At 39.7% G+C, this 18,655-nt stretch overlaps 1 protein-coding gene across 1 annotated transcript in view; it reads right to left on the reverse strand.

Moving 5' to 3' along the window:
• hmga2 (high mobility group AT-hook 2) overlaps nt 1-18,655 on the reverse strand; it is a 43,952-nt gene that overhangs the window by 22,018 nt on the left and 3,279 nt on the right. Inside the window, exon 3 of the mRNA XM_046071862.1 lies at nt 5,903-5,953. Within this exon, the coding sequence (XP_045927818.1) occupies nt 5,903-5,953 (51 nt within the window). The remainder of the gene's footprint in view (nt 1-5,902; nt 5,954-18,655) is intronic.

An 18,655-nucleotide genomic window follows, 5' to 3' on the forward strand; every position in this document is an offset into this window, starting at 1 on the left:
CATTTCTGTGTGTTCCACCCCAATTCAACCACCGGGCAGCATTTTTAAAATCTCTAGACATACAAAAAAAAAAAGTCTCTTGGTGCCATGGCTTATGCCAAACAGCCAAACAGGAAGTTGGAAATTTTAAACATAGTGTGCAGTGTCAATGAATTTTGTGCAATTTACAGGCACTTTACTTTAAAGGGTCTATATGTAGTTTTTATAATTTAAATCACTTTTTTATTGCCTGTGTGTAAAGTGGCTGTAATCTCACATAAAAACGATCCACTTGCCGGGTTTTTCTGTTACCTCTGCCTAATGCCTAATCCTATGTGAAGACTCAAGGTCAGATTTTCTGGGAAATCTATTGGCTGTGACTGCATGCACGTTCCTGAGCTTATTGATTCTGTACAGTACACACAGCTACAACACCACAGCTAACGAGATGGAGTCCTAAAAACGACGTCAGAAGCACTACACATAAATTCCACGAGAATGAGGTCGACTTTGGTTGAAAACACAGTCGACATCAGAAAGGCTTGAGTCACGGAGAGACCTCAACTTTGTTTTGGAACCAACAAAACAGACAGAGTTGGTTTTCATCCTATTGGACAGATAATCTAACATTACTGCAAAGCATGTGAAACATATTGTGATGCTGTGATTTAGTTGGCTCAAGTTAGATAAAGTTATCTCGCCGGCTAACGGCGACCAGTTGCTAACGTTATCCTGTTGCAAAATACTACAGTTGTATGGCTTTCCACATTAATTCACCTGCTAACGTGATCCATATTACTATCGTGTGTACCATCGGCATTATGTCAGAAAAGATGTAACGGTACAAAGCAAATGTGGAGCAACTTTTTTTTACTGGCTTAAGTATAGTCGTTCAGGAGGTAGAGCGGGTTGCCTGTTAATCGGAAGGTCATCGGTTCAATCCTCGGCTCCTCCAGGCTGCATGTCGAAGTGTCCTTGGGCAAGATACTGAACCCTGAATTTCCCCTGGTGGCTGTTCCACCAGTGTGTGAATGAATGTTATTTACTTAGTGTGTGAATGTGATGTAGCACTTTGAGTGGTCGAAAAGACTAGAAAGGCGCTACACAAATACGGAACATTTACAAGACAGCGAGATCTTTAGCATGATCTGTCGTCGTTTGCTTCCTAGTGTTTAATTTGGATTTAGTGTTATCGTAACATTTCTCAGGTGTAACTTTCGTGACCCACATACAATAATGCAACATAACGGTGCAGCACAACAATACTGTGGAAGACCCATTCCCTACAGTAATGTTACTTACTGTGGTCTAATGTTATACAGTGTGGCAACAATCTTGTTATAATATTCAGTCTAGTTCAGTAACCGTTTCGTTATCATTCAATACATTTGGTTGTGCTCACATTGAAAGATGGGGGGAGCTATCGCCGATGTATCACGTCGGCTTAATGCAGTCAGTGTAGTGTTATCATGTAACGAGCATGGATTAGTTCAATTTCAAGCTGATAAAACATTACTGTAACGAGGGAGTTTACCTGACCTGTAACCAATAATAACCTCTATTACTGTGGTATTTCCTTGTCAGTAGTTTCAATAAGATTGTTAAATTTTGTTTCGAGATTTGTTTTTACAATTCTCATTGTTATTGCCATTTTGTGAAGGCATTTAGCTTGATGCACAGGAACATATAAAATCCAATGGACAGCAGCCATTTGGCAGGTGGATTGCTGTGCACAACTGAATTTCAATTTCAGTTCAACTAGCGTTATTGGCATGATCGTAATAAAGACAATATTGCAAATCTATTGGAGAACAGAGTCCCCCTTCAAGCTGTTGCCACCACCATGTATCTAACGCAGCACCTGCACACAGAGGACATGAGCTGTGGGAAAGACCAAGAAGACATACAGATGAGGGATTGACCCTGGATGAGCTGGGCATGACTTACACTAGGTACAGCCGTATAAACAGTGCATGACGCTGAATATCCCAAATTCAAATCCAATGATAGAGACACTCCACCAGCTGACTGAAAGGTCACAACCTACCTACTGCTCACCAGAGTTCTCGATACAGGCCAAAAACTCTTTCACAAAAAATGGCAGTGTACTGCAGTATACACCACGACCCGTTAGATTCCTATCACAGTTTGTGTCCTGGACTGAGCGTTAAGGGGTAGGATAAATGCATTATTCGGTAGTAGTAATTGAAGCTGTATCACCTGGTATTTCAGCTTATGTTGTTATTAAATATAGCCTATGAAATTCACACTGTCGAGCCAAACCGCACTGTATTGATAACTGCATTTGATCGAACTCCTCAAAATATCAGCCAGCGACTGTGTTTTATTCTTTCTGCTCGGCTGTGTGTCAGCTTTTCGACATTAAAAGTGCCAGGCATTCATTTAACACACACACACACACACACACACTTATGACTTCATAAAGCAACAAAACAAAAAATCCATTCATGCTATAAATTTGCTCAAAAGACTATCTCAACATTTACTGAAACTCCCCCACCTTCGCCCAAATAGCAAAAGGTGGGGTGGTTGCCAGTCAGGTGACCAGTCTCTATAATATAACAAACAAATGCAACCTGAATAATAAAAACCAAATAAGTTATAATAAACAAAACTACCAAACTATATTCTCAAAATATTCAGCATAAGAAAGTTTTAGTGATTCAGTCAGTCTCTATTGTAGGATGATATCAATATTGACAAACCAATGCCTCTCAGAGCTAAGAAAGTATAGAACCATCCCGCTATGCAAATTACCATATAATAGTTTGAACTGCAGTGTAGAGGATCTGTTTACAGTGTGTGAGAAAAGAACTGTTTGATAACCCTAACCCTGTCTTTTCTTACTCATAATATACAGATCTTCGGCACTACAATTCAAACATTTTCAACATTTATATGATCATTTGCATAGCAGTATGGTTCTAAACTTTCTCAGCTCTGAAAGGCGATTATATTTAAACAGGGAAGGCCATTGAGTGCAAGCTCTCTTTTTCAAGGATGCCCTGATGACAGTACATATAAAGCAATAAAAGCACATGCAAGTGTACATCAGCAAGTTATCCACGTACATAACTTGTTTGGCTAAACTGAAATAAGTTCCTGTTAGCTTAGATGAAGTATTCTAGGCTAATGAACAGTATTCAGCAGTCCCACCAACTTTTTACTGAGCAGATTTGTTATGTACTCTATGTATTAATCTCAAAGAGTAGTGTTTGATGGCCATTACACCATGTGGAAATATTATTTTCTTATGATGTAATAGATGGAATGTTCCTTTAAGTTTGGTAAAGGAATGTGGTTTATATTAAATAGTTTGTTATGTGCACAGGTTGCAAAGAATGGAGGACTTAATATTTGGTTTGGCAGTGTGGTCCACCTGGGTTGCCTGGTCTTTAAAGTGTCATTGTCCAGTGCATGCTACTGTGAGCTACTGTGAGTTACTCCAAAGACATTAGACTTGACATAAAGCCTACGGTGTCGTCCTGGAAGCTGTGGCCATAAAGGCTGAGAATTCAGAGCACATGCATGTGAACAGAGCTGTAGACTTTAAAGCCGCTGCATGGAGCTGATAAGTCACAGCAAGAGCTCGCACCATAAAACCAGCAGAGTGTGGACAGTGGGGAATATACTAAATATGCTAACAGATGATTCTCGGAACAAACCTTTCCTTCCAGGAAATGAAAATAAATATAACATACACACTTTATGACTCTCCACCTTCTTGTAGGCTTTCACTTCTTTTTTCCCCCCTTTGACACATAAAAATGCTGACATGATGTATGCAGGAGAGAGTTCACACTCCCCGCATCTCTCCTCACCCTTCCTGCTTTTCCTTGAACAATCAATCAGGCCTGTTACTGTGGACCTGATAAATACTGAGGCCTTCAAGCTATCAGTGGGATTACTTAAGTATTCCTGCGGTCAGCGTGGAGAGTAAACATTTTCTTTGACTGATAACACAAACATATCGGACACACACACACACACACACACACACACACATCTACGGAAGCCCTGAGGGGCAAGTGAGAAAAAAACCCCTCCTAAGTCTGATCTAAATTGTTTTCTCTCCTGTGTTCATGACTTAAGAAAAGGTGGCAAATAGGTTTTGCTGGGACACTTGTTCTAAAGCCCCTTACCCGCCGGATGGTACTAGCTCAGCTCGCATCAACTCTACTCGCTTTTTTTGGTTTTCCACTGGGCAGATTTTGGTTTTCCACTGGTAGGTTTTTTAGTATCACCGTCAAGGTTCCTAGCAAGCTGAGGCAATACCAAAAGGTGACATGAAAACGCGGCAGACTACTCATTGGTCAGAGAGAATCCACTACAAAACAGGTGTTGGAAATAACCTAGCTAGCAGACCTGCTGCTGCTAATGTTAGTTCAGTTTAGGTGGTCAGTTTCTTTTTTTTTTTTGAAGATTGACCGTTCAGGAGGTTTCTACCAGGAGCCAAAATTACTGCAGAGGCCATCTCCTCTCCAAAGCAAACAGACTGTCATGAAAACATTAAAAACACTGAATAAAGCAGTTTCATCCTAAAAGTGAGTGCCTCTTCGCTGGACACTGGCTGTCAGCGAGCTGACCTCTTGACAGGGTAAGAGTTTTCTGGAAATGTTTACATTGTCAGTCAGCGCTCATGTAAAACAGGTAACACTCAACAGAACTTTTATGCCGTTGGACCTGAGGTTCACCCAGACCTGCCAAACTGTTGCATTTTTATGTTTTGTTCCTTTTAAGAACGTTCTTTTAAGAACGTGATGGTTTGTTATTAAACTTGTTATGAACTTGAATCGTGTGTCTTTTCATTATACTACCTCATTTTCCATTACCAGTACCAGCTCAACTACGAAAACTTTCAAACAAATTTTTGTTCCGCCATCACTTTTCGCAAAACTGTCAATATTCGAAATCTACACAGCTGATTTCTCACCTCAGAACTTCTCAGACGTGGATTTAGTGATGAAATAACATACGAAAATTGTAAAATATAGAACTTTTGTCGCTGGCCTCATGCAATGACGATGCAGTTAAAGTGACGATTCTCTCTGACCATTCAGTAGTCTGATGTGTTTTCACGTCACATTTTAGTATCGCCTCAGCTTGCTTGGAACCTCGACGGAGGTGATACGAAAAAACATACCTGGTAGCAGGTACAGGCACAACTTTTCCACAATGGAAAAGCAAAAAAAGGCAAGTAGAGTCGAGGCGAGTCGAGCTGGTACCATGCAGTGGAAAAGGGGCTTAACACAAGATTACGTAACGGCAGTTTCGTGCGGCGTTGCTATGACAACCAGCTACATTGAGGGGGTACTAGCTGCAGTGGAAAACAAAGGACAGGACACCAAAAGCGAGTCGAGCAGAGGCGTGTCGAGGCGAGCTGACAACAATGGGAAAGCGGCATAATTTTTTTTCATCTTTGACACAGGTGTGGGGAAAAAAATTAGCATGGATTAATTTGAAAGTTACTTTTCATCAGTGAAAACCACAGAATTTTCCTTGCTTCACAGAACTTCCGTACACACCAGCATCAACCAGGGAGGACCCTCTGAATGTATTCAGGCCAAATAATGAAAGTTAATAATGAGGAATTAACACAAAATGTTCAGACAGTGAATCCATCTCAATATGTATTAAACCTGGCAATATACCTACTGGTAGACCTCACCATGTAACAAAATGCGTTTTAGAGATAAGAAACAAATGTGTAGTAATAACATTGCTCGCTCAAATGTTTCTTTATCTCTGTCAGGCTTTGCCATGCACATTACCTCCTGCCACATACAGATTTCATCAACTGGCACAGCTAATTCTTCACAGCCCCTCTTGTGTATGTGTGTTCCAGTATCCAGCATGCCAGCAGCAGACACAAGCTCAGAACTTAAGAGAACCACTGACTCACCCATTTCCTTGGTCGCCCCCTGGGTCTTTTCTCCCCGGGTGCCTCTGCTTTCTGTGAAGACATAAATTAGGAGCAATATAATCTGTCTGTTTCCTGATCATCACTTCATGACATACATGACATGAACATTTTAAATAAAACATCTGATCAGCTAATATAAAAAGTGACATTTACTCTTGCACGCATTTTATGGTGCTAGGGGGCCTTACTAGTATTTAAGATGTTTGAATGTGTTTTTCCCGTGGATGTATTCACAATAATTCTGGTTATGCAAACATTCTGGTTAACAGTTAATTCTGGTTTCTGGTTAACAGCACCATGCCGGGCAGGTGACAGGTGTGTTTAAGGTATTTGTGTGCTCTGAAAGACATCACACCATGGATACAAAATTACAGCTGACGGACTGTTAGCATAGCATGCTAATACTCAATCAAAAATCAATCAAGATGTTTAAAGACAGATAGAAACAGATGAATGAGTTGTGCAGGTTTACATCACTGCTGATCAGAGCTGGAGCGGATTAACATCCATGGCCACTGCAGAGCTGTGACCCGGGAGTGGATGCAGATTGTACCCTTTCACACTGAAGACAAAAGCCAGATGTTAGTGGGTGTTTGTGGGGGGTTTTGTCCAGTTTAAAAGGGGCTGAAGAGACACTTCAAGGTGTTTGTGATGCTCAGAAAATTCTATAATTTTACAGCCCTTCTGTTTGTAATGAATGTTATAAAAAAATCAAAAAGCCCTACTGTGGCCCTTTCATCAAAATTCCAGCACAGCACTGTTTATTGGAGCTTTTTCATGCCTTCTAGGCAGCCATTATTTTCCATTCCGAGTTATTGCAACTTTGGTCTTATTTTTGTAGCTTTGGCTTTCTCTTAGATATGATAATATTGTACCAGAGACGTTTTATAGAGGGGACACGCCACTCAATCACACCCTCAATACAACTCTATGGGGAAAGCCTATAACGGCAAAGATGGCTGTTATCCCGCCCCGCCTGCTAAAAAGCCAGCTGTCTGCTTTTAACAGCCAAAGTGGGAAACATATTTTCACTGTGTTGTTCCACTGACGTAAGGGTCTGTGATTCTTCTACTGCGCATGCGTAGTAGTAGGGACGCATGCGTAGTAGAAATATAACCGCCGGAAAAAACGCTTTTTGTTTTCGGGCAAAGTCGTAAAACTTTTCCAGCAATTTTTATTAGATTTTAATGCTGATCCTATTCACGTAGTTTTTATGTCCCGGTGACCAGTGAAAGTGCTGTTCTGGCTCTCTCCCCATTCATTCAGATAGGAGCCTGGTCTTGTTAGTCCGAAATAGCTGCTTGGAGGCGTTGCCAAGATGGCAAGATCTAGGAACACAATGAGATCAGTACAACAGGTCAAGCAACACCAGCAATCAGACAGATACAAACCAAGCAGCAAAATCTGGAAAGTAAGGCTAATGAGGAAGTGCCTTAAACCTGCATTCTTTCTAAGTTGCTACCATGGCGACCTGTCAATCAGGATAAAGGTGCCTCGTATCCACATCAATGTGTACATTTGACCCTTCGGAGCCGGCTGTTAATTTTTCCAGTAAGTACATTTTGTTTAAAGCCTGTTTTTAAGCTAGCCACAATTATCATCACTATTAATATTACAGTTAACATGAATTACAGATGCACCTTGCTAAACAAGCTAGCTTGCGCCACCCGCTTGTCCACATATAGTCCCGTCCAGTCAAACTGAAAGTGAGTGGACCTCAAATGCCACCAATAATTTCTCATTTCACAGGAAAACTGTGCACACAACTTCTGGTTGAGCAGAAAGTGGGTCTGTAAACTTGTGTTTGCAATGGAAGGTTTGGGTACAAAACTTACCGTTCGGGTTTGTGTGATCATCAGACTGTTACTTTACTTGTTTTTAGTGATATCACTGTGTTCCCAGATCTGATGTATTACTCAATGCCATCATGACGGATAGCTAACTATTATCCTTTAGGAAAAAAAAAACTAAGCTAAGTATTAAAGTAAGTAAATACACGCTAGCACCAAATGTGTAGTAATTTAACAGATGCTGTTGAAAAAGTTTGCATTACCTTACAATAGTCACCAAATTAGCCATGTTTGGTTTTCATACTGTACTGACAAAACAAAGCAGTTATGGCCTGGAAGAAAACAAAATCAAATATACTATGGTGTATGGTTTAGAAGATGGATACAGTATCTGATTTGTGGTAAAACATCTAAAACATGCAAAACAATTTCATTTGAGGTTTTATGGTGACCTGTTTTCCACACTACTATCAGCAGCATGTATGAGACTTCCCCACTGTCTCAACATGCCACTTCCAAACTAATCTCTGACATCACAACGGAAGTCTGCTTTCTTAGCAGAGTGTAATATATCACCAGTAAAATGTTATGCTATTCAAGTGGAAAGCAGTGGCTCACTTGATGGACTCACCTAAAAGATAAGAGGCTTGAATGACGGGCATGGAGCACATTCAGCTGCGTGCAGCACTCTCCTCTTTCCCACACTGCTGCTCAGCGGCGAGCTGCAGCAACTGTTTGAGTGCATTTTTACTTTAACTCTGTTCTGTTGTCCAAATTAATGGTTCAATGAAATTCTGATCTATCGCCATTAGGGCCGCAACTAATGATTATTTTCATTGTTGATTATTTTCTCGATTAGTTGCTTGGTCTATAAAATTTCAGAAAATAGTAAAAAAAATAAAAAGTGGATTAGTGTTTCCCAAAGCCCAAGATGACTTTCTCAAATGTCTAATTTTGTCCACAACCAAAAAGATATTCAGTTTGCTGTCAAAGAGTAAAGAAATCTGAAAATATTTACATTTAAGACTTGACTTTTTTACTTACTTAAACCTTACTTAAAATGAATAGATTATCAAAATAGTTGGCAACCAATCGATTAATCGTTGCAGCTCCAATTGCCATCGTCAGGTTTGATATTTATGTGTGTGAAGTCACATGTCCAATATACAATATGACTAAGGAATTTTTAAATGTATTCACTCTGGGGTGTTGAAACAAAGAGAAAAGGTTTTTCATCTGTTTCCACATTAGCATGGAGGTACGAAGAAGTAAGAAAAGCATAAAGTGTGTATGTTTACAGAACATTACCTTACTGTGTAATGGATACCTCTGGAATGTCCCTGTTTTTTTGGCTCGAGGGGAGGGAATTACCTTTCTTACTAAGATAACAATGACAACAACATTTTTGGAGATTGGGAGAGATTGGACCCTGCGGACTGCCCAGTGCCCTGAAGTCATTCACAATTAACAAGACCAGACCAGTGTTAATAATTCATCTGACATATCCAGGCTCCATGGCTCTAGTTGGCAGGGATTCAGGTGAAATCATAGTCAAACCGCTGAGCTGCGATGAATTTTGTAGACAATGGCCAGCAAAAGGCCGGTATCAGTGATATGGTGGTGTAGGGCTTTCTCGGCTATTTGGCTCGGTAAACAACACCAGCTCCTTTGTCAGCCTGACACTGAGTACAAGCCACCCAGCCTGGTCACATGGCACCAGGTAGAGTGTTTCAACACCTCACCTGCTCTGGATCCCAGAGTCAAAAAAACCAAGTGGTGTGCACAGGATAACGGGAACATTTCAAAGCCTATTTTATTCTGCCTTTGTTTTGGAATCACCAGTGTTGGGTAGTATATGTTATTCTGTAAGGCATGACTGTAACAAATGTTAGTAATTACTATTTAAAATTCCGTAATTGTATTACAAATCCAAGCAATCCTCTGATCAAAACATTATGGAAAGTCAGCTTGTTTGCTGGCAAGACAGCTGGATGAGATGATTAATATCACTGTTGTCTCTGCACATTCAGTGGACAGACCGGTCCAGTATGTGTTAGCTTAATGAGAAGGTGGTAAGCCTCAAGCCAGACCAAAAGAAGAGGAATATATTCCTTCTGGCAAAATGGAAGTTGTCTTATTAACAGGTTGTGTCTTTATAGCTGCTAGCTAGTCACAGTATATTTAGGAATAACCTTGGTTTGTTTAGAGTTAGACTGTGAACTTTGAGTTTCCTTCCTGGGTTCTGCATAAGTTGACTACTATTACTAAGTCAGTAAATGCCATGACTTGGCTACTTACACAACATTTTGATTAAATTTCTACACCATTAAATACATAATTGCTATCATTATTAGTATGTTTTTATTAATGTTAATATTACCATTACTATTATTTTAAATCTCTGTGGAATTTCAATGTGCTACTCTCCCTCTTTCTCTTTCTCAACCCAACTGGTCATGGCAGTTGGCCGCCCACCCAGCGTCTGGTTCTGCTTAAGGGATCTACTTGTTCAAAGGGAGTTCTTCCTTGCCACTGTCACCAAGTGCTTGCTCACAGTGGGAATCATTAGGTTTCTGTAAATAATATTATAAAGACTGCGGACTAGTCCTGCTCTAGATGAAAAGTGCCCTGAACATTATTTCAATAATGTCTCGTCGTGAGGTTCATTAGCAGGTTTCTATCATGACACATCACATTGCTGGCTAGCCAACCTGTGTACTGTAATCCCAGTTCTGTGTTTGGGATGCTGCATTTTTAATGTGGAGATTTAATGGTCTGAAAGACAATACTCTGCTCAATTAATCATCAGCGTGTTATGTCTGAGCAGAGAGATGCAGCATGTCTGCAGCAGCCCAGAATGCCTTGGGATTTGAACTTTCTATTCCTCAGCACACAGGCACACACATACTAACAAGACCAAGAGTCTTCAACAGTGCCCTTAGGCTGTAACTACACGTGTATGTTCACACATCGTTGTTTAGCATGTTAGCATGCATTCGCTAATTTGCCGTAAACACAAACTACTTAGCTGAGGATAATAGGAATGTCATTAGTTCTGCTGCAAAGTATAAACCAAAAAACAAATTAAAATTATTACCTTGAACAAATGTCATGGCAAGTCATTCAAAAGGTGAAACGTTTTACTCAAAACCACTAATGTCAAGCTCAAGGAAAAATTCAGGGGATCACCAAAGTCACTAGGGTTCATCCTCTGGGCACCATGGGCATCTATATCAAATGCCACAATCCATTGAGTAGTTAAGATATTTCAATAAAAGCCAAAAGTGTCAACCAGCTGATTGTTTGAAGGCTTTGTGCTGTGAGTACCATGAATATCTGTAAATAATTAAAATTCTACGTTTCCAATAGCTGGTGAAATATTTCAGCTTGGACTGACCGACAAAAAGACTAAAATTAACCTCGCTAGAACCATTATAAAAATCCCGGGTTACGGAAGATATTTTTCTCAGAAAAGTCCTTCAAAACACCACAAATGACCCATGAGCTTTTTCTGATCAAGGACCCGTCTCATCAGGACAACATCCTTTGTCAGTGCCTTCCAAAGCACATATGACAAAAACTATGAGAGTTTTCTGATCTACCTCCTTTATAGTCAAGGCTTCATTTACTTTCCACCAGCGCTCTTACATGTGTTTTCCTAATTAAACAGAAAAATACAACAGTACACCTTCTAAATTTCTCATAAAAACTCACTTAATTCAAACAAAATAAAACTAACCAAAATAGTCTTTGTTAGTCTTTCCACATCAACAATTACTTACTCTGGTTTGGTTGAAATAAACCCCTAATTCACCAAATAATCTGGCTCTATACGCCGTCTCTCCCTGCCGTTGCTGGCTTCTTTGTGTTACTGGGTTAGCTCGCTGAACAAGAGTCTGTTGGAGTTCTTCGGAAGGAGACCATTAAATTAGAAAAAATAAAATAAAAAAACATTCCAAAAAAAAAAAAAAATCAAACAAATCAACCCGCCAATCACAGATAGCCAATATATTCATCTAATTGCCCAACCCTACTTCATACACTTTCATTTCATGCACATAATCCATCCATCTCACCAACCTAACGGAAGTAACAACCAAACTGTCATTATTCACAAAGCCGTGTCATAAGGTTATTTAAAGTGTTTAAACAAATGACCAATCCTGCTGATGTTCTAGTGAGATCTCATTTCCCCTTATACATGACCTTTTTATATACACAATGTCTTGTTTTTTCAGAATGGTGTAAAAGCTAGTCTGTAGCGAGGTAAGTAATGGTCCAGTCAAGGTGTGCTGTGCAATTGTTTCTTCTTACAAGCTGCCATGATGCAGAGATTGCAGAAGTGGTTGATCTTGTGAGTGGGGAAGTGAACTTTTAAAGAGTATATGTTAAAGGTGCAGGCTGACCCAGGACTCCTTTCATCTGGAAAGATTTATATCATCAATGTTTATCATAACAATGCCAGATGAGATGAGACTGGATTATGGCGAGAGCAGAGTGGTTCACTTTTCAAAGTGCTGGGAATGTTTACAGTGGTTCATGGTGGCAAGGGAGCACTAAGGCTGCTGTCATCATGAGCCTAACACAGCTTCATCTTGCTAATGAATGAAGACACAGGGACTTGCCCCGGCCTTGCTGGGATGTACAGTATCACAACCCAAATGTTAAGCGACATATTGCTGTACAATTCCAAAGCTTTTTCTCTGGATCAGTTTTTCTTTGCCACTTTAATCTTTTATCACTGTGTCTCATGCACACCGTCTCCTACTCTCCGTGGAAATATGTACACAAGTGGGTGAGAGCGCTGTTGAGTTATGGCTGTATGTTTCTATCAACACGGATGCACAAGTATGTTGGTCTGTGCCTGTGTTTTCATATGTGTTCACGTTTGCAGTTGCGTTTTACAGCCAACAGTAACAGTGTTTAGGCCTGGAGCAGGGCTTAGTATTGTTATTATATAAAAACTTACACATACCTATTGTTACGCACTGTGGGGTCATGTGTGGGTGTGGCCTATCTCTCTCTCTCTTCCTTGTAGAGGAAGAGCTGATTGCAGTAACTCTGGGCACCTGAGATAATTGCCCTGTAGAGTATTTGTAACTCTGTCTTCTAAAATCTGCAGGAGGCTGCTGTCGAGGCCAGGTCAGACCTCCCTGCGGGCCGGCTCCCCGGTTTACCCTTTAGTATGGTTTTCTGTGGTTGGACTATTGCTTTGTGGTATTTATCTTGTTTTTGCATACTACAACACCTTCACACATATACATTCATGCAACCATCATCCTGCACAGACACTACTGAACCTCATACTTAATAATTATGTTAGTTTGAAATACCTCTTAATTTGGTTAATTTTGGTTTAAATAAACATATTTTGTTAAACCTCTACCATGGTGTCTCCTTTTGTTGTGGCCTTTTGAGCCAGGTCATAACACTATATATACACACATGAGTTTCGATATAGTAATAATACTTCTTAGATACATTTTTTTTTTAGGGATATAAATGTCTTTTTCATTGAATAAAAGAACCTAAACTTTCCAAATTCTAAATCTTTTTTTAAGGAAAACTTTGAAACATTGAGAAAATTTCCATTTGAATCAGGAACTGTCTGAACAAAGAAAAAGTAAACATGACTACAAATCTGACCAGATATTGCATGCCATATTTCGGTACACGACAGTTTTCAATTTTCTTTGCTGCAAACACACAAGACCTTCTCAGGACATTCAGCCAACAACTATTTAATTTTTTTGGTATTCTGCATACATCTTCAAACATTGAAGAAAGAAAAACTTCCCCATTTTTTAAAAAAACTGTTTGCACACCATTTGAAATACTTTCAGTTTTGTCATAAATGCTGAAACAGGCTCTATATGGAGCATGGTCATGTTCTCCAGTGACAGTTGTCTCATATTAGATATTAGACTTATATTAGAATTACTTTGAGCCAGCAATTTATTACAACTAAATGCAATCCAATACAAACGTCCTGTAATAAAACCTGTGGTGGTTATTTTTGAGGTTGTGGTCAGTGGTGATGGTGTTGTACTGAACTGCATCAAGCTGAAAGATGTTTCTAGTGTTTACGTAATCTGCCCTCATACAGACGAGAGGCAGACGAAACAGAAATGTTGTAATTGAAGTTACATTATGCTTGAGATCAGGTTTGCAGTTCAAGCACAGTGAAAACAAAAACAACTCAAAGCATCAAGACGAATTCAAAGGCTTATAAATAAAATGATGAATAAATATGCTCCGTCGTTGAGACAGAGAGTTCCCATCAAAGAAGTCACAAAAAAGCTTAAACTGTAGGTCATAACGGTGAAATTACCACACCGTCAGCACCGGAAGGCATTTCTGAACATGTAAATATGTAATTTGTGTGGATAAAGTTACAAACTGGCACTCTGCTTTCTCTGCTTTGACTGTTAACATTAGAGCTTGTGCGGCAGTTGCCGCTCACCAAGCCAAATGTACAAATCTGTTTGATTCCCTATTTACATGTGTAGAACCAGCACACATGTCCTACGTTTGGTGTAAATTAATGTATGAATAGTTAAAATTGTGGCAATGAGAGCATGTTTAAGACAATTTTACAGCTCCGCATTATAAACTCAGAAAAGGACTGAAAAAAGCATTACAATACATTTATCCAAAGCGACTTACAATTGTTATATATGTCAGGGGTCACCAACTCTGGTGCACCTAGGGGTTAAGTGTCTTGCTCAGGGACACATTGGTGGCTGTGTCACAGTGGGGGATTGAACCCGGGTCTCACGCACCAAAGGCATGTGTCTTATCCACTGCACCATCACCAACCCAAAGCAGAAATTGTTTCATAAATGATAATGTAAAAACTATAATGTCAGTTAAATAACACCTGTAGCTGTCTAAAGACTGACAAATAGAAAAGCAATTTCTAAACAAATCGCGGTGTGTTAGCTGTTGAAAAGATTACATTAAACTGGATTGCTGCCTTTATAAGTTGAATAGTACCAAGAATGTATGAGAAATATGTAATATTTTAAGGTCTGTTGAAAAGCTGGCTTAGAAGGACTAGGAATAGCTGGGAAAGTCCTTCAAGACGCGAAATTCAGTGTAAGCTAGACGCTGAACTGCATTACTTGACTGATTGCTGGGAGCTAAACTCACTGGTTTTAGATCTTGAATGATATCAATAATGTAAGAAAAACGTTTTTTTGACAAGTTGAAGCTAAACTGGACTGTTGGCTTTGAAAGTTGATGTATGAAGGATGTGGAATAGCATATGGTTTGAATGGCGTCTTTCCCTGAAAGAATTCAAAGATAAATTAGTGCTGGGCATTGGGCAACTATTAAAATTTTTAATCGCGATTAATTGCATGATTTTCTGCAATTAGGATTAATCACATAGTTATGCGACATGTATAGTTTGCAAACACTTTAAACAAATAAGGTGTTTTCACCAGCAGTGTTCCCTTTACACAGTAGCAATAAAATTTTTCTTGTAAATCTCAACTTAAACATTAATGTAATCAAATCAAATATTAAACTAAGCTATTTGCCACTGCCAGGGAATTACCTTTTATAGCATATTAAAACAAGAGTTCAGAGCCACGATCAGAACATCATAACAGGGTAGGCCCCTTCTGAGCTACAGGTTAACATTTATGAATCTGTTTCCTTGTTTTTTTTTCAGCTATCAGCAGAAATATTTTTCTTTTATCAGGGAGCAGCAGAAACAGTCTGTGTTCAGTAGCAAGTGTCCCTGTTAGAGTGAGGTGAAGTGCTCGCCTCACGTACACGCCCGCCGCCGAAGTTGAATTGTCTTGAACTTTTTGTACTCGACGCGCAGCACAAATCATTGGAAGAGAGACTGATCCTCGCTGTTTGTGAGTTTCCGTAATCTATTACCGTTTCCTAAATAGCACATCAACAGGAGGAAATTCACATGGCAGAGCATCCCCGCAAAACTAGAAGAACGTAACGTTAGCCTTTAATTTTAAGTTAAGTTAAATAGGCTACAGCTGTGTAGCGCACATAAGTCGTTGCCATGGTTACTATCTATAGAGTGCCTGCTGTTTACTACCCTGACTCCCTTTCTGTTCACCTGAGAGAATCCGCGGGGCCAAGCGACTACGTTGTGACTTTAAGAACGTTCCTCAGACCGACATCTTCCCCAAAACTAATGAGCCTGCAGTGTGCAGCTCTCCACTTCGCTATGGCGTTTGATCGCTTGTCTTGCTTTTGTTTATCTACTTCTCCCACTCGCTGCATCCAGCGTAGTCTGCTGAAGCCTCCCTCTGCTGCTTGTTTGGGCGGCTGATTTACAGGCTGATCAACATCCCGCCCCTCCTGTTAATAATAACGCGCTAACATGCCCAGCCCTGTTGAAAATATGAATAGTTGGGACTGTGGGAATGGGGCCGAAGGATGCAAAATATAGTGTAATCTAGGGACTGAACTGCATTTCTTGACTAATGTCTGAGAGATACACTGCATTGCTGGCTTAACTCTGTATTTAAAAACAGCTGAAGGAGTATGAATAATGGCTGGGAACTAAACTGCATTGCTTCACTAATGGCTGGGAGATAAAATTGCTGTCTCAAGTTTGCATGAAGAAGTAGCTGAAGGACAATGAACACTCAGAAACATGGGAAAGGGTATAGAAGTATATATATAGTATATATAGTATTGAATGGACCCATTGCATAAAAAGATGTGGACCATTGTAATTTGTTTAGATTGTGAAGGTTTTAAGTTGGAATGGAACTTTTACATGTATGCATTAATTAGTGGGAAGAGGTTGAAGATGAGTTGTTTGAAAGTTTTTCTATGTGACTCCAATTATAACTTTACTTAAAACATTCTGAAATTTGAATGATACCCAGAACGTAGTAAACACGTGGAACATTTTGACATTAGTTGTGAAAAAATGTGGAAATTGTGAAGATTCTGTCCATTCATTTGGATGTGTGAAACGTCCTGGAAGTCTTTGAATAATTTGGAAAGTATGCAAGTCATCAAAAATCTAAATGATAGTAAAAAATTCCTAATTGAGCTTAATATGTTGATGTTTGAATGAAGTTTCTATGTAGAAAAATGTGGAAAGAGTTTTCTTATAGTTTGAGTGTACCGTGCTTCAGGTCCATTTTGTGAATTGTTATCAAATTTCATTTCCTGACAATGTTGATTAGCCACATAAGTTTGTGCCAAATATTTTTGACAAATCACTTATGGCACTTTGTGCTGAAAGTTGCTAAACAGGACCTATAGAATCCACAGGTCATAAGTCACTCTCCAAGTTTCAGAAGTTGAGGAGGGATGCCGTCAGCGTTGATGAAATGGTGAGTTGTGCAATTTTTCAAGTGATTTATTCACACTAGCCAACTAATGTTAGTTGACAACTGATTTAGTTCTTTCATAATGTAAAGAAGAAGTGTCTTCACCCACCACCTCAAACATTCATAATGTTCAGATAACACACCACTGTGTCTTATCACCACTATGTGTCTTATCACCACTGTGTCTTATCTGAACACCTGGCGGCTATTCTGTTCTAACAGTAGTTGAGTGTTTGAATAATTTTCACTCTTCACCACATATTATACATTCTTTGGATAGGCTCTCTGGGCAAATAAGATAGGGAGAGAAAGACCCCCCCTGTGACACGTGGGTGTTTCTGCACAATTATTCCCAGGGCGGAAAAGTAAGGGTAAGGATAATGAGGGTACAGTGTGCAGGGCCAAGGGCAGCTCCAGACTCTGCTGGACTAGTCACACAGGCATGGTTCTTAGTAGATATGTGGGATTCCAGTAATGATGAAATAATATATAGCAAACTCTTTTGGTGTGTAGGCTCAGTTCTGTAAAAAGCAATCACTTAAGTGTTCACAACTAAATTTGCATGTTGTGGTAGCTCTGCTTTAATCTGGAGAAGCTGCAGAGCTGCAGTCTCTATTCATTCAACATACATTGTGAATTTCCAGCTAAACTGAGGCTTTTTGAAGACCCTTTTCTCAGACAACTGCATGCACGTTGCGGTTCCTCACGGGTCTATTTCAAGTAGCCGGCTATTTAAAAATGCTAAAATATTCTTTGTGTGGTTCATCAACTGTGATAAATTTCCCGAAAGCCCGCGAGGTGCGTGAGTTTGACAGTCAAATCAGGCTCCGCCTATCGAATCTTCGACTACCTCAACCCCATTTTCACAAAACTGAAGAGATCACGCTTAGACTACTCCCTTAGTCCTGATGACAGCACTGTAAAGAAAAATATATACTTTTTTTATTTAACCTTTAATTTAACAGGAAGTCCCATTGAGACACTGAGTCTCTTTTACAAGGGAGTCCTGTATATCACAAAAAATAATGCTTGGTCTGACCCCAAACCATGAGCCGGTCACTCATGTTAGTATAGAAGGGCACAGCTGAAGATACTCAGCGAGCCTATCCTGGGTAAATAAAAGTTAATAAATGAATAGTTACATTTGTGATAGTGCCAAATGTGTCTATGAAATCATGTAGTGCAGTTAGTGCCTGCAATTGACCCTTTGCTAAGACACGCCCCAAATACGCAGCTGGCCGATCACAGCACAATATAGTTTTTGCTCAAACTGAGGTCACTTTCATTTTGCTGTATTTTTCCAAGATATGGTCAAACGAGGGATTGCTTGCGGTCCCTAGCAGTCCCTCGTGGACACGCAAAGTATAATGCTTGCTTTAGACCTTCTCTATAGGAGTCTCAGTACACTTTCAAACAAACTCTGGTGAGGTTTGCTTATGATGTGAAAGGATTTTATGACAGCAGAGATGTGATCTTAGCATTATTTCCAAAGCTAAACCACAAGTAAATTCATCTGCTGACCGCGAAATGTGTTTAGCGGTCTTGTAATTGATCTGTAAAAGCCATGTATAGGCTATGTTTATGAAAATCATTTGGTATTTTCCTTGATTAATAGGTTA

This window comes from Micropterus dolomieu, linkage group LG16 (genome assembly GCF_021292245.1).
Source record: "Micropterus dolomieu isolate WLL.071019.BEF.003 ecotype Adirondacks linkage group LG16, ASM2129224v1, whole genome shotgun sequence".
Lineage (NCBI taxonomy): Eukaryota > Metazoa > Chordata > Actinopteri > Centrarchiformes > Centrarchidae > Micropterus > Micropterus dolomieu.